We start from the raw sequence: 23,010 nt of genomic DNA on the forward strand, positions 1-23,010 counted from the left end.
ATCAAAGTTGAGATGAGCTCTAACAAATGTATTAATAAAGAGAAAAGTTTAAATATTACATTACTTTCTGCTGTTTGATGAAAAGCTAATTGGGTTGAAACAACCATAGAGATTTTTATTCCGTTGTTGCTTTTGTTATATAAACATATTATTTGAAAACCAGTATTAAGTTTTAAACATAGAGGCTTTTTGTACAATATGAAACCATTCTTGTGATACTAAACTCTGACTATAGAAGTACAACTTCTCCACTTTTCTCTACCTCGCCCTGCTGTTGCTTGTGTTGTATGGTCTGGGGAATAGAAATTGAGGGCAATTAGTAACAAGAGAGGAACACGCTGACATTTTGAAAGTAGCAAAACAAAGATAAATGCAGGGACAATAAGAGAAGAGTAATAACTTTGGAATTGTTGTAAGAATGTCAGTTGCATACGCCTAAAGATTAAAAAAATTGAGACTTCGACCTGGGTATGATCAGTGTTACATGATGAATGACGTCTAAGTTCCAAGTCTTAATGCTTGTCTGAAACATAATTTGAAGATAATTATCGGTAAGATCTATGGATGGGCATTAGAGCACAAAAAGCAGGAGGGAAATAAGTCTTACACTAATTTCAACAGAAAAATATAAAAAATGAATAAAGCTGATTGGAGAATCTCATGAGAAGCAACAAAAGGCTCCTTTATGGTTTTCAGTTTGTGCTTGTGTTTTGTTTTCATCTGTGCTGGAAAGGATTCTGTAAGAACATTTACTGGACTGAAGGAAATTTGTCTTTCTTAGTTCGTTTCTGCTTTCAGCAGAAATGAGGGCATCTGTAAAGCCATTACTTAAAATGACTTCTTACTGCAGTGATTGTGAGTCCTATCAAGTTCTAAATTAAATTATCATTAAATCAAATATTGTTCACTTGAAGCATGTTTGGATTGGTACAATATTGGGACTGAACTTGTCTCTTTCAGGTCAGCATTTGGGACATTGAGGTGTTTTGACTAGATATAAGCTTGAGGTTATGGGGTACTGCTGGAAACTGGAACTGGATGCCAGAACATACTGTTGAGTCTTCTCAAGGTGTCTAAATCAACAAAACATCAGTGACTGGACAAACTCAATTCATGAACACACATGGGTTATGGGTAAGACAATGGTCAATTCACATCACTGTCTGCCTGTTAGACATCTGGCATCTTGAGATATGTGGTATCTTGGAACTTTTTTGAAACTTGGAATCCAAAAAAATCATACAGCTATGCATATATCAGTGGATTAAATTGCCCATTATAACTACAATCTTGTGATTCATTTTCATGCATTACCATCACTCTGTGTTGAGAAAAATGCAACGGAAGCCATACTGTGTTCACATAAGTACTTTAATCAGGCACTTTGCTCAAAACATTTCTCTAGACAAGCCTAGAATGATATGAGTGAACTTTGGAGGAATTTCTCTTCTCTATGGCACCATTAACCGCACAGTTTGGACAAACACAGAACTAAGTGGCAGGTAACACTGTCCAATACAAAACAATACAGACAACAAGGTACCTTCATTCTATCAGTTAGGTAGTGTTCATGTACAGTATATTTGGCCATGGTCAAAATAGCATCAATGTAAATAGTTTACAAAGCCTCTCAGCTTCTGAGGTCTACCTACACAATAAATTAAAATACTGTAGATTGTTAGTGTTGCTTAAAATAATGTCATCAAGTGTCTAAAACTGGGCATTAAGCCAAAATACTTTTTTAATAATTTGAAGGAGAGAGGAACTTTTGCATTTAGGCCACGGCAGGACTCTAGGTAGTTATTAATGCAAATAAATTTACACATTTTATTTTGTAAAGGCTGCCAAAACCACAATTAGGATCATGAATGTATTTATGGCGTATAGGCATCTGTGTAAGAGCATTATGTGAATTATGGCTAAACATGTAAATGATATGAATTTCTTTTCATTAACTAGAAAAACATTCTCCGGTGGTGTTTGAACATTCATAAATATACAGTTTTTTTTCATATTTTCATCATATTGTATGTAACATTTGTTAGTTTTACCTTTAATCCATATAGTATTCTTTATGGTACTATTGTGAAACAGGGACAAACATGGTCCAAAGCAACATTCATTTTTTTCAGTTGATCTGTACAACACAATTTGAACAGAAATAAGAAAACCCTGCTGCAAATGTCAGTGTAAGCATAACACTGATTTGGAGCTTTAATAATGTCTCTTATTGTTTTACTTAGGAACATTAGATGAGTAGACAAATTACCAAGATTTGTTTACACTCTATGGAATGATTAGGCTGCTGATGGAGCAAACTATTTTACATTTACCACATAGCTGCTCAGTGGAATCTCCCTCACATGAATTATTATCAGAAAGCAAAATGAAAAGCAATAAGGCTCATTGTGATAAATTAAAGCCAGGTCACCTGGAGGACAGGATCATTGGATGTCAAATTCCATTTTCCTTCAGAAAATGAAATGACGTGTTGAGGACTACGACAACTTTTCAGTATTTCACATTCATGATTACCTTTTGATGTGAGATCAAACACTGGATCCGTAGAAAATCTGATCACACAATACTCTATTCTGACTGATGTTTTATTTGTTCAAGCAAGGATGTCTCATATTCTATAAATATTTACAATATAAATCCTAATTCATGAAACATTAATGAGGAACTTCATTTAAAACCACAAGGTTGAGAATTACGAGAGATAAAACCAACTTACAGTACAAACAAGTATACAGTACAAGCTACAAATATACAAATATAGAAATATATTCTGAGGTTTTAGCAACCTTTTGACACTTTAATGCCATTTCTTGTCAGAAACCACATGTAAGTATAAAAATATAGACAATGCTTTTGTACAAAATATTGACATCATGTATGAATTCCCATTTGAATGTGCAAATGAACACTGATCAACAGGAGAATAAGGAGTTTCTTTCAAAGAAAAAAGGCATAGTCCATTTTGGCCTGTTAGTCATGTAGTTCCGTTTTTCTTCATTAAGCACCACAACCTCAGCTATTTGGACTGCTTAGTATAATACTGTTTACTTGTTCCCTTGAAACAAGAGCATTGACTCATTTAATGTTGCAGCCCCTGTGGTCATACAGTAGAACAAGTCTGGGACGGCAATGACTCAGTTTTAGTTCACCTTTAAGATTTGATTTAAATTCTCAGCTCTGCTTCCTCACTGTGTTCCAGATTATGTTCAGTTGTGCTAATCATGGATGCAGAGGGGCCCTGTGAGACACTGAAGGGTGTGATTGCTGGAGAACGTGCTGCCAGTGGTGAGAGGGAGGGGGAGAAACTTGGAGACATGGCGACAGAGGAGATGGATCCCTCACCACTGATGGGAGATCTCCGTAAAGAAGCCAGGTGAGGGAATGTCCTCCCTACGGCAGGCTTCGGAGGTACAGTTTTGGCCCCGGGGTGGGCCACTGAGGTTATGAGAGGTGGAGGGTCGATTCTTGACTCGGCCTTTGCTTTATGATGAAATGACCTGCGAGGGTGAGGAGGAGCTGTTTCATCTTTTAAACGTGCTATTTCAGTGAAAACATTAGCTAAGGGTTGGAACTGGGGACACCAGTTTAGCAGGTAGTCCCAGTTATAGCTGCCCCTCAGCTCCTCATCACTGGCCACTATGGCTGTCAGGGAGCCATCTACAGCAGGCTTTCCATCCTCTGGGAAAGTATAGTCTTTAGGGTGGGAGATGCTGAGTCCCCGTCCCACACCCACATACCCACCCCCCTCATCCCTGTAGACTGGCACCTGGCCAGCCAATAAAGTATCATTCAGGCTGCCCAGTTTCTTCCCTTTGAACCAATCTATGGAAGGCTCACAAGACACATCTGATAGCTGATCTGCATCCTGCTGAATTCCAGAGTCTGGACCTCGGGCAGAGATGCGCTCCTGCATAGAGGAGGAAATACTTGACACACGAGGGTATTCATTTATCATTCTGATCTCATCGTCCTCTGCTGCCTCTGCCTCAGCTGAGCCACGCCCACTGGAGTGAGAGGGATCCAGGGATCCCCCACGAGTGTACGGACCCCCACTGCTGCTGCTCGGATCAGCTGCATATCCAGGAAGGGTCTGATGGTAAATTATTTCATTTGCTGCTATTTTTGTTTCATCAAGCTTGTGCAGCATGGTGCCTGATGCTGGTGTTCGTCTGTTTGCTTTTTGCTGCTTCCTCTGGCGTCTTAATTTAACAAAAACTAGTGCCACAGCAATTATAATCAGTATGACTATTGTCCCAACTGACACAGCAATGATGCTGATAAGCATCATATTCATGTCTGTGGAGAGACCGAAAGATGTATGGGTCACATCAATGGTAACTTTGGCCATTGCTATGCGAGATGCCTCAAGTGGGCTGTGGGCAGTCACATCCAGTGTCATTAGACGCAACTCTCTTTTAGAGCGGCTCACATGTCTACTGTAGCTGTCCATCTTTAAGGAAATTGCACCCGTTGATTTGTTGACTTCAAAATAAGGCGAACTGTCTGCTAGAGAGTAAAGAACAATGCCATCCACGCCTCCATCCTCATCTCTGGCTTGCACTTTGCCGATGATCTGACCTTTCTTTGCTCCTTCAGGCACTTCGAATGAGAACTCTGAGGAGGTGAAAACAGGATCATATTCATCCTCCCCTGTAACATAAACCTGCACTGTGACTGTAGCAGAATAGTTGCCAGCATCTATGGCAACAGCTATAAAATGGAAGGAGTTTGCCTTCTCAAAGTCAAAAATAGAGCGAGTCCGTACTTCTCCCGAAGTTTGGTTAATAAGGAAGGCATCTCTTCCATCTTTAGAGTTGTCTAACATGTAGTACCTCAACTGTCCAAAAACACCTCTGTCATGGTCGATTGCATGCAGCATTGTAACTAAGGCATTCTGGGGTTGATTTTCCCTGATGCTAGCAGTTACTAGTTTGAGGGGAAAGAAGGGCCGGTTGTCGTTGATGTCCTTTACCTCAATACTGACCGGGACCAAGGCATAGTGTCCTTGACCATCAGTGGCCTGGACAACAATCATATGGGACAACTGCCTCTCACTGTCCAAAGGTCGCTGCAGCTTCAAGGCACCAGTCCACCGATCCACCTGGAAAAGGTCTGTCTCGTCCCCTGAGCTTATGAAGTACTGCACCTCTCCGTTGGGAGCAGAGTCTGGATCAGTGGCAGATAGATGCAAGATCTCTGTCCCTGCTGCCGTACCTTCACTCAGTACCACACTGTACTCTGCTCGGTTGAAAGCTGGAGGGTTGTCATTGGCATCTGTAACGCTGATGAGGATAGGCACGCTGGAGCTACGCTGAGGGATCCCACGATCTGATACCACAACAGTCAGGTTATAACTTGGCATTGCTTCAAAATCCAGCTCCTCCACCAGGATCAGACTGCCAACTGTCTGGAAGCCCCTCCCCTCCAAGAAGCGCACACTGCTCTCAATCTGGAAGGCATTACCTGAGTTGCCACTGGCAATGGCAAAGTCAAAACCACAATTATCCCGGGACAGGTCCCCATCCACAGCTTCTAAGGTTAGAACAGTGGATCCAGGAAGTCCATCTTCGGACACAGTGGCTCTGTACTCTGACTGGTGGAAGATTGGGGCATTGTCGTTGACATCGGACACTTGAACCTGGACAGTGGCAATGGAAGAAAGGGACGGAGTGCCTTGGTCTCGAGCCTCAATTACCACAAGGATGGAGGGATTCTCAAAATCAAACTCTGTTTTTTGGTTGACGAACAGAGTACCTGTAAGGAAATAAAGAACATGGTCATAAACAGAGCAACTTCATCTTAATCTTCTGTCCAGAGGTCATCATATTCATTATGTAAAGTTGCTTATTATACAGGGTGGTCAACTATTACAGAGTCATTAGATTGCAATTACCTTTCGCAAATACTGTAGCAAGGTTGGGCACATGAAGTTAGAGGGAATATTATTTGAGGCAAAGGAATCGTGTTTGAGAACAGGAGACAGAATAGCTTGAGGCATAAATACTCCTTTTATAACATACTCATTTTCAGATGGTATTTGAAGCAAGCCATCTGAAGCAAATAACATTAAATCCGGCTTTCAATGGATTTTAATTAACAAAATGATTAAATATTTTGCAATATGTGTTGAAAATATGTGCAAAATCCAAGCCTTAGGGGATAAGATTTTTATGAAGGGTAATTAAGGCAAGTTGGTTAGAAAACAATTATAAACAGCTTTAACTGCACATATTGTAATCTTACCATTGCTTGGGTCAATGTAGAAGACGCCCCTAGTTGATGACATTACCCTGTAGGTAATCTTCCCATTCTCCCCAGTGTCACGGTCAGTAGCTGTTACTGTGATGACTGCGCTGCCTGCTGGGAGGTGCTCTGTTACAGTCACCTGATGGAAACCACAAAGTATACATCATATATATAGATTCATTACAGATACTTCCATATTTAAACAAAAATGTTTAAATATTCTAAAAGGTAGTATGTGCAGATGTGAAGAGAGGTATGTGATGGGAGTCATACCTGATAGAAGTCCTGGGTGAAGGTGGGGGCATTATCATTCACATCATCTACCAGCACAGTTAGATTGGCTTCGCTTTGATGTTTTGAGTCGGATGAACGTATAGTCAGAGTGTACCACGTCCTTTCCTCATAGTCCAGTGGACCAGTCAGAGACACGCCACCTCCATAGCAATGAATCCCAAACATGCCCTGGCTGTTTCTATCCAGGTGTAGTGTGTAGGAGAGAGCTGGCCCTGAGTCCACATCATTTCCTGTTACCTGGGTGATAACTGTGCCAATCAGAGTATCTGTTTGTGATAAGGAGGGGGAAGCAAAAAAGAGAAAGAGCAAACATTAAGGTTTCTGCTGAAATGAAGCACACAGACGCCAAGTTTAAAAAACTGTGTTGTTTTGCTCTTTATTAAGAAATATCCTGTTCTGGAAAGCCTTGATCTAATGGACAGGAAATGAACAGAGGAACTTGGCAATAGCCCTTCTCACTGAGCCCTGCCGAGTGAGCTGCCAGGGAGTGTGATGTAAGGCTTTATGATAAGATCACTGAACTAACTTCCACTGTGAAGCTGACTTACCCTCAGGCACTCGGATCTCCCGAGGCAGAGGAATCATGGGACTGTTGTCATTGAGGTCGATGATGATCACAGTGAGGGTGGCAGAGCCAGCCAGCCGCGGGGTTCCTCGGTCTGTTGCTGTAACAACAAGCCTGGTGCCACAAAATGAATGTCAGTGTCTGAACTTTTTATTTTTAAGAATCAAGTTGCATAATGTTTGACCCCACACCAAGATCAGCAAGATATTTCTTATTTCAGAATGAGCTTTAGAAAATACTTGTTTTTCCAGTACATAGGGCCCACTGTTTTACAAATCTGGAATTTATCAGTACTTATTTTGAATACTACTATTTAAAATACCATTGCAGGGCAAACACTGATTTATTTGTTTTCTATAACTTTGATAGGCTCTGGTGCGTATCAGCTAATTTCCATTTTCATCCCTCACTGTACGTTTCTTTACTCTCTCTAACTCAAACTATTTTCTGAGCTTGTCAAAGTCATTTCTGAGGGGAAACGAAACAGTAGCATGGTAACAAACATTAAACATGCTCAGGACAAGATCACAGGTAATCTGAGGTGAATCACATGGCATGATGTGTTTTGCATCAAAGGGAAACAGAGTTCAAAGACTCACTTGGTTTGTGGCCAGATCTCTCTGTCCATTATGGCTGCAGTGGTGATACTGCCAGTCAGTGGGTCAATCTTGAACAAGCCACTCATGGATGATGACCTAATGGAGTAGGTCACCTGACCGTTTTGTCCCTGATCCAAGTCATCTGCCACAACCTGAGGAAATGACCCAGACCCCAGATTGGAAAAGAAAATATTTGCAACAGTTGTTTTGATGTAACATGAACTAGCAAGCAATATTAAACATGGAAGTCAAGAGTTCATATAATGGGCTATATGGAACTGGCTTCATGGCACAACGGTTTCTATATATTCAGTTGGGACATTGTGAACACAGGCAGTTGAACATTCATTTCTCCACAGTGCTGAAACTAACCAGATTTCTGAAGCTTGCGTGCTTTTTATTCTACAACTTCACGCTCAAACAACAGCCAACCATAATAAACTTGTGGGGGACAGGCTACTGCACCTGGATAATGGGAAAATCGTAGCCCTGTGCCTCTCTTATGTAGGCTACATAGTTCTGGAGTTGGAAGCGTGGCAAATTGTCATTGACATCTTGGAGGATTAAGTTGACAGCCATGTAGGAGCTGGAGGATGCCGTCTCAGCTTTCACCACAAGGCGGAGTTTGGGGGTCTCCTCAAAGTCTAGTCCTTCAGATTTCTGGACCCATATTTCTCCTAATTCAGAAAAAAAAATAACAATGAGTCAAACTGTACATTTGGAAAAGATTATTTTGTAGTGTAAGTTACCATCTGCACTTACCAGTAATAGTGTTTATTCCAAAAGACTGCATTCTGTTTCCACTGAAAAGACTGTAGCTGATACCAGTTTGAGAGCCATCAGGGTACTGGGCCTGAGTCTGTGTTACTACTGTACCTATGACATGAAATACACACATTGTTGAAACATTTATTATATAGTCAAACATTTCAGAGGAATATTTTCACATTTTTATGATATCATCCAAACCTTTAGCAGCATTCTCCTGCAGACTGACATCTCTAGCTGTGCGAGAGAAGCGAATTCCCCTGTAGCTCTGTTCCCTGATATAAATGATTACCACCCCCAGGGAGGATTGAGCTGGGTTGCCCTGGTCCATGGCCTGCACTATCAAAGTCCTCTGGCTTTGAGTCAGAGTCTGCAGCTTCTCTGTGGCTTGGATGTCTCCTGTCAGTGAGTTGATGGTGAAGCCTCTCACAGGGTTAGCAAAGCGATAAAACACAGAGCCATTAGCTCCAAAGTCCTTGTCCTCCGCCCTCATGGTGGCCAGCACTCTGCGGCTGGACACACTGCTTGCAGATATGTTCACAATAAGTGGGTCCTGAATGAAGAAGGGAGCGTTGTCGTTCACATCCTGAATGTAGACAGTCACGTGAGTGGTGGAGTTGCGTGGGTTGGCAGGGGAGGAGTCAGTGGCATACACCTCAAAGGTGTAAGAGGCGGTTCTCTCTCTGTCTAGGGGTGCTGCTGTGATTATGCGGCCTGTGTTCTGGTCTATAATGAACATGCTCTTGGAGCCATGGCTCAGAAAGTATTGAACCTGGCTGTTGGGGCCTTGGTCCAGATCGATGGCTTTCACCTCCAGAACCAGTGAACCCATAGGTACATCTTCTGACACATCTGCAGTGTAGCTGCTGCTCTGAAACTGGGGGCTGTGGTCATTTATGTCCAGAACGGTCACCTCCACTGTGGCGGTGCTGCTGAGGGAAGGGTTGCCCTGGTCCTGGGCTGTGACTGTTAGTGTGTATCCTGCTCTCTTCTCCCGATCTAGAGGCCTTGAGGTGGACAGCGCACCTGATTGTCTGTCCAAGTGGAAGTCTCCTGAGGGGTCTCCAGCTGCAAGGACAGCAATGGCAAATAGCATTTTGAGTATGCAACATCACCACACTAAGTTATAAAAATGTAAAATCATAGGAGCACTTGACAGATCATTTAGAAACTGGATGGTACATCAAAACAAATCCTCACCTGTAATTCTGTAGTTCATCTCCCCACTGTCTCCTGCATCCTGATCAGTGGCTCGGAGGGTGAAAAGAAGCACTGCCTCCAAATTTTCAGGCACTTCTATGCTGTAGTAGAGACGTCCAAATACAGGGGCGTTGTCATTCTCATCAAGTACTCTGATCCTCACCGTGGCTTTGGCATAGTTTGGGGGAAGGCCTCCATCTTTTGCATAAACTATTAGCACAAAAAAACAGACAATAGCATTAATCGTGATTTTTAAGAAATAGTGATGGCCAAATAACAAATTTGAATTTCAGATAGCAACTCTTAATATTATGCATCTCAAAGCAGTCATCTTAAGGCATGCATTATCTGTGATGGTGACCATCAGAGGGCTGTACCTGTCACAGTGTAGTACTCCTGAAGCTCCCTGTCCAGTGACTTAGTGGTCGTTATGACACCTGTCACTGGGTTGATGCTGAAACCCTCCTCTGAGATACCTCCATATGTCACCTGCCCATTGGTTCCTACAGAGAAACACCCACAGTGGCTATTTTTTAATACAGAATGGATTGAGGACTGTAAATACTTTACAAAAAAAACAATACTTTAAAGAGGTATTCGATTTCTTGTTAATAACTTTGTGTACTTATTTGTTTGTTTTTCATTAGTTTTGCTGTCTAAGCATTTGGCAGTGATGGCCATGCTTCAGGTGTCTGGATGCCAGATTGCGTGCTAACAGAAAGCAGTCTGGCAACCTCACCTGTTTACTTCACTAACTGCTTTTGGAGAGAAAGTTTATAATCCTTCTGTTTTATGTGCTTCTGACTAAGTCCGGGGGAATGCACCCTTTCTGTACCCCCACCCTCTTGAATAGTGCTCAATTAAAAACAACTGTTAATGTCTGTAATGTGAACACATACTCAGCACACTGATTACAGGATTACAGGCATTTCGTGTTTGATTTAATTGCTGGAGCAGCCTAATTTGATATTTATTAAAACATAATCCACACAGATACACATGCAGTAAGAGGTCAAAAGACGTCATGGCACCTTGGTCAAACCAGGCTAAAGTCAGTTGAAAAGTTTTTTTGACATTTCTTACATGTAACTACATATAATCAGCATTTCTAATATTATATTCCAACATGTAGTTAGGATGTTTTCATTTAAATGGTATTAAAATAATGGTTATATGTAACATATATGTCCAAGATATTAACTTTTCAACCAGTGTTAACCAGTCTAAATGTATTTTGACCTGCAAATCACCAAATCAGTGCTCACTGGGAATCCATTGTTAATTACAAAATAGGATGTTACATGTACCAATGCGTGGAGTAACTAAGTCAGTTCACACTGTATGCTTCACCTTGGTCCAGGTCTGAGGCAGACACTGTTAACACACTAGTTCCTGGAGGCTGGTTCTCTGAGATCTGGGCTTCGTACTGGCTCTCCTCAAACCAGGGCACCTCATCGTTAACATCAATCACGTGGACACACAGCAGCTGGCTGGATGAGTGCTGGGGTATCCCATGATCCTCTGCGATTATTGTGAGGTTAAAGACGTCCTGCTCCTCACGGTCCAGAGGTTTGAAAATAGACAGAGAGCCTGTAGAGAGATGAATCAGAGGTGAAATGTGAGGAGAGATTTCCTGTGCGTGTGTGTGTGTGTATGTGTGTGTGTGTGTGTGTGTGTGTGTGTGTGTGTGTGTGTGTGTGTGTGTTTGTGTGGGTGGGAGGGTGGGTGTACTTTATTACAGCCTTTTTCAGAGGCAGTTATACATGACAACCACAGTATGAAAGCATGCTATCAAAGGCAATAAAACATGCCACTATCCATGGTTGTGTGTAGTCAAGTGATTAAAAAAGCAAGTGTGAAAAGTTGCCGTGTGAGGGCCAAATCAAAGATAATCTCCACCACACACACAGCTTTGCCTACCTGAGTGCTACCACCACCACCACTGCTGTAACAGCCCAAACGGTCTGGCCACAGTTTACGAGATTTTCCATTGGAGAATGCCGCAGCCATCGAGAAAGAAACAGTAAACACACACTCTAGACACGCAACAGCCAGGCCTGCCGTGCTCTGTAGAAATTAAGGGCACCCTTGCCTTTTCATTATCTTGCCCTAAGAGGGTAGAGCTTGCACTGATTCAATTTCAATTTCATGCTTTAAAATGAGCTGCAACTGTTAAAGAAAGAGAGGGCCAGGGCTGTTTTGGTTTTAACTTTTTTGTGCGTGTTTGTATCTTGCTAGGACTGAGATAACTTGCCCCTAAGCTTTTAATCTGGTAGGAGTTACTGGCTGGAATATTTTCACCAAGTTTGACTCCTCTGTGATCCTGCCATATCCCTGATCACTGATAACACATGGGCAGAAAAAAAGACAGTGGGAACAAGGAAAAGATTTCATTTTGGATGTTTCCAATTCCAACATCTTAAGCCTATGTGGAGTTTGTGGCGCCAACACTTTGGACTGCAGTATGAGGGTTAGCTGAGGTTTCTCAGACAACAAACATATTTGTCATGTCTCATATGCAGAAGTCATTTTTCAACATTTGATGTGTTAATCCATGAATGATGTTGTCTTTTGGAGAGAAACAATTCACCAAATCACCAAAAGTGGAATTTATGATCTTCCTTTTGACAGTGAATAATGGGAATGTGACTCATTCTATGACTTTATAGATTCCTAATAATAGTTCTCTCTATGTGGTTAACTGTAACGCCAAAGTAATGAAAACAGAGTGTGTAGAGATAGTCCCAGGTCTCCGGTCAATGACCCTGAAACAGGAGCAAACCAGGTGCTCAAAGGATTAACTTTGTCATGATTCTAACAAATAACCAGTGTGCATGAAAACACTTCAAGATGAGTGCACACACTGGACTGAAGCAAAAGTGACATGCATGACAGACCCTGAATGTTTCCATCCACTAGCTGCTTGAGGCGGCATCCTGGTTGGCGACTTCAAGGGGAAGGCGGAGCTAACATCGACACGTGTCTCAAACACCACAATAAAGCCCACAGGACCAAATAGCCCAAGGTCAACGTTGACTAAGTGACAGAGTCTCATGCAAGCGCGCAAACACATATGTGCATGCCTACACACTCACACACACACGTGCGCACACATAAACATGCGTAACTGATCCCCTCTCTAATGGTTCCCAGAAGCCTGAGCAGGAGATTCTTTGGTCTTTCATGGGAATAGATCCACAATAACAGATGATGGGTTGTGTGTGTGTGCTTGTGCAGAGTTGTGTGTGTGTGTGTGTGTGGTGTGTGTGTGTGTGTGTGTGTGTGTGTGTGTTTAATATTTGGCAGGCTGCTCTGTCTGTCTGGCCTCCAACTGAGAGAAATAAGTCATGAAAGGTGAAGCAAGAGTTGTGCTGTACTCAGAAGAAAGCAGAGTATTACAAGAGTTTGTGTGTATTTATGGTAGAGGTGGGTTGGTGATCGTGGTGGGGGGCAACAGTATGTGTTCAAGCATGTGAAAAGTTGAGCACACATGCAATACAAAGCAAAATTTTGAGGTGGCACAAATGCTTAAAAAGTCCATGAAAAGACCCGAAAAGAGGAGAACAGATGCAGATTCGCTTGTCTGCTTTAGTTGAAAATATTTCAACTTGAGCAAGAGATTTGCATGACACAGTAATGCTAAAGTACTGGAATTCCCAACAGGTGCTGGAATTATAAAGACTGAGGACAAGCTGAAACTTTTAGCAATATAAACGAAACAGGAGAAAAAAGTGGAGGACCAGAAAATAGACACTGGTAATAAAATAACTGGAAGTCCTGATAAGATTTGAAAACCTTTAGTGATTACCTGCTAATTGCTTAATTTTTAGTCAGCTGCTGTTTGCACTGGTGATGAAACTTTTATAAACCAATGCTAATATGTGCTATATTTACTTTGTATGCACCTCCCTTCTTCCCAGGGCCACATGTGCATTGGCTGTTTAAGGACATATATGTAAATATATGCAAATATTCCAGAAATCAAACAGAAATGCAATTTTCTGTTGTTTCTGAAAAGACCTTAAAGGGAAAAGTTCTTTCAGATGTATGACTTACACAACAGAACAACCCGGAAAATCCAGAATTATCTTCATTAACAACATTTTTTAAATAATCTATGTAATACATGCATTTCTACAATATCACCACATGGGAACTATAGTATGGTCAAGGTAAGAAAAGATTGTGGTTATGGTTAAAAAAAAAAAAAAAGCCAACACTAATTAGAAAGTTAGAGATGCAACACACACACCCATCCTCAATGCCCTGGCTTCCTGCCTTGCGACATAAAAGGAAAACACTACCTCCTGCGCTGGCACTGGGCTGGACTTACCAGTGTTAGGGTTGAGGCTGAATGTTCCTCCTGTGTTGCCTGACTGGATGATGTAGGTCACCCGGCCATTCTCCCCTTGGTCTGCATCTCTGGCCATGACATACAGCGCCACAAAGCCCACCGGCTGGTCTTCCATCACACTGACAGCTGTTGGCGAGCTGAACACTGGTGGATTGTCGTTCTCATCAGTTACATAGACCCTCGCTGTAACAGAGCCCCAGCGCCTCTGGCTGGCATCGAGGGCAGAGTCTGTTGCCTTTACAACAAGGATCAGGTTAGAAGTGACCTCATGGTCCAATTCCTGGGCCAAGGACAGAACCCCAGTGGAGGGGTCGAGGGTTAGTAAACCAGGCGTGTTTGGCCACTGCTGGAGAATGGAGTACCTCAGCTCGCTATTGGGCCCACTGCCATCCTTGTCTGTGGCCTGGAAAGTATAGACAGAAGAGCTGGGCTGCATGCTCTCAGAGATGACGATAGTTATGGGGTCCTCAGGGAACTGAGGGGCGTGGTCATTGCTGTCCTCTACGTCAATGTCCAGATGGACCAGGGTGCTGCTAGGAGGGTCCTGAGAGAAGTCATCTACCTCAATCTGCAGGGTGTAGCGCATGTCTCGTTCATAGTCAAGAGGACGAGCCAGGTACACATCTCCTGTCAGACGATCTACAACAAAGGTCCCATCTCTGTCTGTACCCCCCACCACTGTGTAGGTCACTTTCCCCTCCTCTGGAGTTTCTCTGTCATGGAGGCGGACTGAGCCAATGACAGAGCCAGGCTTGGCCTCCTCCACAGAGTTGAAAGATATGGAGAGGGAATTGGTCTGCGAAGGAGGTCTGTTAATGCTGAGAACCTGCAAAAAAAAAAAAAATGTGTATTTGAGGACAAAGCAACATGACAGTGAATCTAATGCTTCTTATTAGATGCCTGGTGGCAACTTAAGTTTACAATTTTCAATACAAAGAATGAAAATATTTCATGGTTTTTCGGCAAAGCAGAAACAGATTTTGTCCACTTGCTTGTATTGTATGTGTTCACTGAGAATAAATGCAAGCAGTTACAAGAGGTTTTTATAGACCTGAATAACACGCCTGCTAACATTAATCACACTTAATCTGATACGCATGTCGCTGCCAGGAAAAATAATAGATGATAAAAGTAACACAATAGGAGGAGGAAATGGTGAGAGGATTTGCACAGAATTTAGCACTGGGAAATAGTCCTGTACTGTGTGTAGCCTTATTTCTCCTTTGATGAGCAGTTCAAGTGTCTTCCAACACTACAACATTATTAGTTCTCTCCTTTTTATGAAAAGAGCACTGTAAGTAACACATGACACATTGTTTTAATAAAACATTTTTTTCTTTGAGACAGGCATGGAGTAAGATAATTTAAGCAGCTGTGAAAGCGGGGAGGGAGAAGTCGTGTTGATCAAATTTTCAGCAGCATTACTGACAGTGTTTTGTAAGCCGATAGGATGATCTGGATACTCACCATTGCTTCCTAGAGCACAATTCCCACAGTAAGTAGGCACTAAAAAAATGCTGTTTTTGTTGTGAAATCTTACATTACAAGCTGTAAATTGGTTCCACATTATATGGAAAACTGAGTGTTCCAGAAATAAATTGGTATAGTCTCATCCTATCATCGATAGATTTAGAAAATAAGTCTGAAAAGATGATTAAAGGAAATTACATAAATGCGTCAGTGGGCAAGAACAACACCGCACTATTTAATCCAATTAACTAATAATTATGACTTTCATTCTTTTGTTGTTGGAAAGGAGGAAAAACTGAGCTGGAACCTACTAGTGCTGTTTATATGGTAACTCCATTTTCCTGGAACCTATAAATCTATGTTCCTTCCAGGCTTCTTCCATTGTGTCCATTTTCTGTTCTATATTAAATATTAAATGAATTACTTTCAATACTGTGTTTTACGTGAGTGTATAGCCCTGCTGCTCATTGCAAAAAGGGCTACTGTATTAAAAAAGTGTTGAAGTCATTGAGTATGACCTTGATCAGCGCAGTCTACAGCTGGCCCTCATCACAAGCCAGCTGGGAGTATTTGATTCAGACCCACTTTTCCATTTCAGATAGAAATTTCCCTTTTGAAATGTCACAAGGGAAGAAAAGGGAGGAGATGGGAGGGAAGCTTGTCAGAAGTGAGGCTGATATGTCTGCAGCTAGTCTGAGGGGCCCTGAAACATGGATCCTCTCAGCCCCCAGTCTATTCTTTGATATTAAATAGGTGAGTAGTGAGGGTGTTTGGGCTGGCTGGTTTCCAATTGAAGTCTGACCTGAATGGTGAGGGAGCAGGAGGTGCTGCGAGGGGGCAGTCCTCTGTCAGTGGCTGTCACCGTCAAGGTGTACTCGGCTCGTTCCGAATGGCTGAGAGGGGATGATGAACGCAGCTCACCGGTGTTTGGGTTCAGAGTGAAACGTTCAGCCCTGGGACCTGGGAGAGACACAGCGTCCAAAATTTAACTAGAGACAATTGACGTGAGAGGGCAAAATACACAAACTTGTAGCATTTTGCCAGAAATAAATCAAACCCATTTTGAGACATAAAGATATAGCACTTTTCTAAACCCACTTTAGCTTTACATTAAAACAACAAAGTGTAATGGGCTAACATTAAAAAAAAAAATGCTACTGCTTCTGCAGGCGGCCATTAAAGTTGTCCTGATACACTCTTTGCTTTGTCCATTATTTTCATATATCAGGACACCTCATCATGTCTTATCGCTTCCGTAAACCACTGCATGAATCGCATTTACATACAAATACTTAATCTTTCAATAATTCATTTGCACAGATGAGCGCTTGGTTGTTTTTCCTGCAGGTACTATACCTGACAAAGAGTAGAATACGGTGCCATTCTCTCCTTCATCAGGGTCTTTGGCTTGCAGTGTGCCCAGGAGAACCCCAGAGGACTGCCCTTCTGACACCTATGGGTAAAAAAAAATTACAAATAGATGTCACTAAAGACATGAAAGGCATTTAATTCTCTGCCTGTCTGTGTGTCTGGTCTTGTGGCATCACCTTTATAATTAGGTTTTTTCCTGACTGGCTATGAATAAAAGCTGGATCATTGTCGTTGTCATCCAGGATAGTAACAAAGGCTGTGCCTGTAGCGCTGCGAGGGGGCGAACCTCCGTCTTGTACCACCACCACCAGCTGGTAACTCGACTGCTGCTCTCTGTCCAGAGTCATTCTTGTACTGATCTCACCTGGGGAGAGAAAGGGGTGTATGTATGAGAGGGATTTTATGCTGAGACACTAGTCCAGAGCACCGGAATAATGATGAGAGACTTAAGAGCCAGCAGGCTTTGATCATTGACACACAAGTAATAGACATGCACAGTGCACAGATGTACGAGTGCATGGGCATGCACACTCTCACACACACAAATAGAGAACTTTTGGAAGCTTGGCAGATGAGACTTACAACTCAGCCAGAAACTGATCACAAATCAGAGTATAAGTCTCCACCCACAGACTAACAGGCTCAGCAGGCCAATTAGAGCCCAGCACGATGCTTAGTGCTGCTGTCACCATCGCTTGACTAATTTATGACAGTGGGGAAGAGACGACTATAGTCGCTCATATTTTACAGATGATTGTAAGTTGACTAAACATTGATTGACTTTTTATTCTAAATAATTTATATATTCTATGATATACTGTAGAATAAATAATGTTTTATAGTGAATCATTATAGCTTTTTATATTGAAGGACATCAAGATCAGACTTTTAGCTCATATAGAAAAATAATTCTTGTTCAGTTATTTCAGTTTAGATTTAGTTTTAGCCTTATCTACAGAAAAAAATAGATACATGTAATAAAACTGAGCATTTTGAACTTTGGTTGGTTCAGGTATGTTCCAGTATCATCTGGAGTTAAGAAATCATCCAACATTCATCAAATAATAGCAGTACTGCCTTTCTTTTCAAAATGCTACCTCTGTCAACAGCAGCTTTGTTAAAGCATGACATTACAGACAACTAACTGTTTTTCTTATCCATGCTTTATGAGATTGATGAAATGTTTGTATAATGAAATAAAGCTAAGATATATGGCTGCTGTGGTTAATCTTAGTACATCACATTCTCAACTAACCTGTGTGGGAGTTAATCTGGAAGTTGCGGTCAGGGTGCAGCAAGCGGTAGCTGAGGCGTCCATTAGGACCACTGTCTCGGTCTGTGGCCGACACATGACCGAAGCCTGTCCCCGCTGGCAGGTTTTCTTTCACTGCCATGAAGACCCTCTCCTGTGTAAGCCGAGGAGCATTGTCATTCTCATCGGTCACAGATATCCGCACTGTGGCGCTGCCCGTCTTCTTCCACTGTCCATGACCAGCACTGGCCAGTACTGTTAGAAGATACATGTCCTTGACTTCTCTGTCTAGGGCACTCTTCACAAACAGCCAGCCACTGTCTGCAGCAATACCAAACCCAGCAGCATCTCCGTCGGGACGCAGGTGATACGCCAGAGGACTGGAGTAACCTAAGCCAGGTGTTTCTCTGTTCAGAGCCCTGACCTGCAGGAAGCGTGTATTTATTGGAGTGCCTTCTTTTAGTTCTACACGGTAGGTGAGGGTATCAAACACAGGTCCCTGGTCATTCTCTGCCTGGACATGAACCACAAGCATGAAGGTGGCGCTAAGCTGGGGTACTCCACTATCTTTGGCAATCACTTGGAGATCATAACGGGGTGCATTCTCATAGCTGAGGCTCCCCACCAATCGTATCTCTCCACTGCTGCGCTCTATGCTAAAGGTCCTCTGGATCCCACTTGGTGAAGACAGGTCAAAGGTGAGTTGTCCATTGGTTCCAGAGTCTCTGTCCTCAGCTTGAACACGATACACCACAGTACCCATTTCTGTATGCTCCGGCAGCAGCAGGGACTCCGAGGATGAGGGCAGGAAAACAGGCGGGTTATCATTGATGTCTGCGATGGTAATGTGCACACGGGTCTGGCCAAAGGCAGGGGGGTTGCCACTGCGGGCCTGCACCTCCAAATCAAGAGCTGACTGGGCTTCATGATCCAGGGACAGACTGGTCCTCAGGGCCCCAGTCTCAGGATCCACTGTAAAGTATCCTGCAGGGTCCCCAGAACTGATGGTGTAGGAGATATCTCTAGAGGTGCCTGGAAAGGGAGAAAAATGATAAAATCCAGAGGCATGTCACCGTGGCCCAGGAGGCTGAGTTAAAAGCACTGAAGTAACAGTATAGTACAGAAATGTAATTTTTCAATTTCCATGACTGTAATTGAGCTCTAAAAAGAAAATGAACATATAAACAACATCGTGAAATGGAATATTTGATTGATGTGATTTCAGAGGTAGGTGTGTATAGTGGCCCAACGCCTATTTGTACAAGTGGTGCCGGGAGCAGAAAAAAAACCCAAAAAACTATTTTCAGCATGATCCAGTGTGACTGATGAATTTATATTGCACTGCATGGGCTGTATGACTCAAATGTGGGTGTTTGTGAGTGAGTGAGTGAGTGAGTGAGTGAGTGAGTGAGTGAGTGAGTGAGTGAGTGAATAACTGACTGACTGACAAAGAAGGTCATGTTATGTGGACCCTACCTGTCTTAGTGTTGGCCTGGACGATGCCTACGACTGTCCCCTGTAGGACGTCCTCTGAAACAGTGAAGTAGTACTGAGTCTGTTCAAACACTGGTGGTGCCACCAAACCTGCCACCACACTAATGTTGACCCTGGCATTAACGAGGGCAACCAGACCTCCACCATCCTGAGCAGAGATCACCATGGGTATGACAGAGTTGGCCTTCCCATAGACAGACCGTGACAGGGAGATCACACCTACAAAGACAAATTTGCAGATTCATACAGGCTCTTTTTACATCAAACAACAGACAAGTCAGTAATATGATGACATTATATAATGATTCACCACATACTGTATGTTACTCTTACACGTGGTTCATTTTTGAAATCTTGAAAATACAGAGAAGCATATGGAAAAACAGGATGAATACTTATACCAACCAGTGTCTTTGTTGAGAGTGAAATAAGGGGAGGCCCCTCCAGGTACAGTTTTGTATGTAATTCTGCCATTCTCGCCTGAGTCTGGGTCATAGGCCGTCACTCTGACAACAGATGTCCCAGGGGCGCTCTGCGTGCTTAAACTGACAGCATAGCTCACTGGGTAAAAAGCAGGTCTGTTATCATTAATGTCAACCAGATCCACCTTCACGTAAGCTACTGAGCTCAGTCCACCCTGTCAAAGAAACACAAAGCTCTTTTGTTATATTATACCTCCACATACATTAAATCATGAAACGGAAAAAAAACACACCTGAAAGCAGGATTTGGGCCACATTAATGGTGCAAGTAGACCACATTAACGGCGCAAGTAAAAACCAGCAGTAAACCCTGTTAAAAATTCAATGTATAGCATGGCCTCTAAAATATAGTCCCAGCAGGTTTGTGCAGGGATACAGATTGATAGTTTCCCCCGGGAAAGAGCAATATGTCATGACCCGTGGAGGGTGAGAGGGCTCACCGCAGCCGAACAATCTGTTTCATAGGCTTTTCATTTGCAGAGAATACAGTGCAGGCTTTTCATTTAGACCAGGTGGCAATAACGCAGGAGGCGGCAGTCCAACTTGTTAAAATATTACTGCCTGACAGTTGAGGCATTTCTCCATCTGATTGCTTTAACATGGCTGCAGTAATTTTCTTTCATTTTTAACCTTTTATTTTTTAAGTATTATTTGGCATAAAGTGAACAGGATGCTATACTAACTTTTGAGTAAGTCTTCCATAGAGAGCCATTTTTACTTGGCTCGAATTGAAGTTTTTCTGCACAGTTGACCGTGTCTTTGCTCTCCTGTCTGTATGAAAAGCACGGCTGCTGTGTTTATAGGATTACTATGTGGCTCAATGGATTCATATTAAGCATGATTTCAAAATGTGGTGGCTCACCCCATCCACTGCAGTAACAGTGAAGTCGTAGCTGGCCAGCCCTTGATCTCTGTCTAGTACAACACTAGTGCAGATCTGTCCAGTCTCCTTGCCAATAGTGAACTGAGAGGGAACAGCGCTGTTAATGCCAGAGCCCAGGGAGTAGGTAATGGAGCCAAAAGAGCCGCCATCCGCATCTGTCGCAGTCACCTACGGAGAGGAAAACATGCTATTGGTTAAATAATTCAAACATTGTGCATTAAAATTAGAATTTATTAAGTTGGACGGGAAATATCTTACTGGATAAACGCAGCAGTTTCCATACTCATTAATGATATTAGTCTAAAGCCAAAGTAGATCAAATCTAAATTCTATTAGAGGGATGTAAGAATGATGGCAGTCCACGAACTGAAACAAGAGCACCATACCAGGTGCCTTTTGAAAGCATCTTTGGACGCGTTCTTTGTTGTTTATCTGAGCCGGCGCATGAGCCAAACAGGCCCTTTGGCAGAAAGGAGCTCTGAGGGAATGAAGGGGGGGTGGCGGGACAGAGGATGACTTCTACAGGCTCTGGGAGGGCTGCCAGCAGGGAAAACTGCCTGCTTCAGGAGTGGCGTCTGTCTGCAGAGGACAGTGACAGGGACGGCTGGGGAACAGTGGGATACCACACATTATGCTTCAGTACAGCACATTATACCCTAAAGTAATGTCCCGCTTGCGGTCTGGTTTTAATAACGCCGCACATCTACAGAGGGCTGGAACCGCTGGAGTTATAAAAGCAGCTCACAAGCCATCAGCCAGGGAGCCGACTCAATTACTACAGGATCTCCCAAGACAGCGCAAGGCAAACAGACCAATCAGATCGGGCCCCTGGGTACCAGCAGTATAATTGTTTGCAAGTGTTGGCTCTGGATCGCAGCTTGCAAGAGAGATTACAGTAGGGTTAAACCTCAGAAGTTGATTAGAATTCTCCTTCCTTCCATCTTTTATAAATGGATCTTTTTAGGAAAACACTAATTGGAAGAAAATAGAAGCTCGAATCATGCTCTGGTGCTCCAACACTCAGCAACAGGGAGCCTCTTCTGTGCATAAAATGGAGTAGTCATCAGGAACATTGCCAAGAAAAATAAGGCAAACCATGCTTATCATCAAAACCAGACTTTTTTTAAAGATGGCATTGGTATGAGTGTGAGTAGATGGAAATCATTCATTCGAGGTGATGAAGGTTTGGCTGCTGTAATTCAGGCTCCATCTCCTGCGTGAGCAGATGGCAGACGAGGGACTCAGCAGAAAGCATGCCCCACACTCCTGACTGTAACTCCTAACACTGGGTGAGTGGTGTGTAGGAGTGAGGGAGTTGTAAAGCTGGCAGAGACTCAAGCCAAAGAGAAGAATAATAAACCACATGAGGAAAGGGGAAACCAAGAGCAATACAAGAAAACTACTCCATCTTTTAACGCGCTGAGGCTGCAGCTTACTGTAATATTTTATCATTTTGCAGGGGGACAAGTTATTTATAACAACCCCACAGCTTTATATGCATGTTTTCTCCACTGTTGTGTGATGATTGTCAGCTGGAGGGAGAGTTAAAGGAGCATTTTAGCATGAAAACCTGGGTCTTATGAAAAAAAAACTTTTAAAAAAGCAGGCAGATATGCAATAAGCAAGCATTTCCCAATAGATCTGTAGGAATATATTTCCTCTCTTGTGACTGACCAATTCGTGGCAGGCACTGAGCTATTTGAGAAGACTCCATGTTACTTTCCATTTTAGCCACAACCATCCATAAAAACTTTTTTTCAAGGTACTCCCACATAAAAATCACATGTTCATAGCCTACATTTATATTTATGATATGAAAACTTGAAAAATGAAAGGAAAAAGATTAAAAAAGAAGGAAAAGAGAAAAAAAGAAACTTTTGGTGGGGTGGGAGTTGGAGCTTTTTCATATGCATTTATGATACATAGTCAATTGGTGTGTTCAGACTGAACGCACATTGAATTAAGAGTTCTGTGTGAGTTTAAAAAGTTTCAACTTGAGCAAAGTACAGTG

The 23,010-nt window shown here is 42.6% G+C and overlaps 1 protein-coding gene across 1 annotated transcript in view; it reads right to left on the bottom strand.

Annotated features, from left to right (window-relative positions):
• Positions 1–1,352: 1,352 nt before the first annotated feature.
• Positions 1,353–23,010, bottom strand: part of LOC137186341 (protocadherin-16-like) — an 83,890-nt gene continuing 62,232 nt past the window's right edge. The window contains exons 3-21 of the mRNA XM_067595204.1: positions 20,979–21,167; positions 20,040–20,271; positions 19,617–19,853; positions 18,144–19,172; positions 17,065–17,252; positions 16,874–16,970; positions 16,320–16,477; positions 14,027–14,873; positions 11,044–11,283; positions 10,071–10,196; positions 9,694–9,903; positions 8,695–9,561; positions 8,488–8,601; positions 8,191–8,402; positions 7,726–7,877; positions 7,110–7,240; positions 6,541–6,827; positions 6,265–6,406; positions 1,353–5,775 (exon numbers count right to left, since the gene is read on the bottom strand). Coding sequence (XP_067451305.1) covers positions 3,185–5,775; positions 6,265–6,406; positions 6,541–6,827; positions 7,110–7,240; positions 7,726–7,877; positions 8,191–8,402; positions 8,488–8,601; positions 8,695–9,561; positions 9,694–9,903; positions 10,071–10,196; positions 11,044–11,283; positions 14,027–14,873; positions 16,320–16,477; positions 16,874–16,970; positions 17,065–17,252; positions 18,144–19,172; positions 19,617–19,853; positions 20,040–20,271; positions 20,979–21,167 — 8,049 coding nt within the window. The 3' untranslated portion in view covers positions 1,353–3,184. The remainder of the gene's footprint in view (positions 5,776–6,264; positions 6,407–6,540; positions 6,828–7,109; positions 7,241–7,725; positions 7,878–8,190; positions 8,403–8,487; positions 8,602–8,694; positions 9,562–9,693; positions 9,904–10,070; positions 10,197–11,043; positions 11,284–14,026; positions 14,874–16,319; positions 16,478–16,873; positions 16,971–17,064; positions 17,253–18,143; positions 19,173–19,616; positions 19,854–20,039; positions 20,272–20,978; positions 21,168–23,010) is intronic.

Source organism: Thunnus thynnus, chromosome 7 (genome assembly GCF_963924715.1).
Source record: "Thunnus thynnus chromosome 7, fThuThy2.1, whole genome shotgun sequence".
Classification (NCBI taxonomy): domain Eukaryota; kingdom Metazoa; phylum Chordata; class Actinopteri; order Scombriformes; family Scombridae; genus Thunnus; species Thunnus thynnus.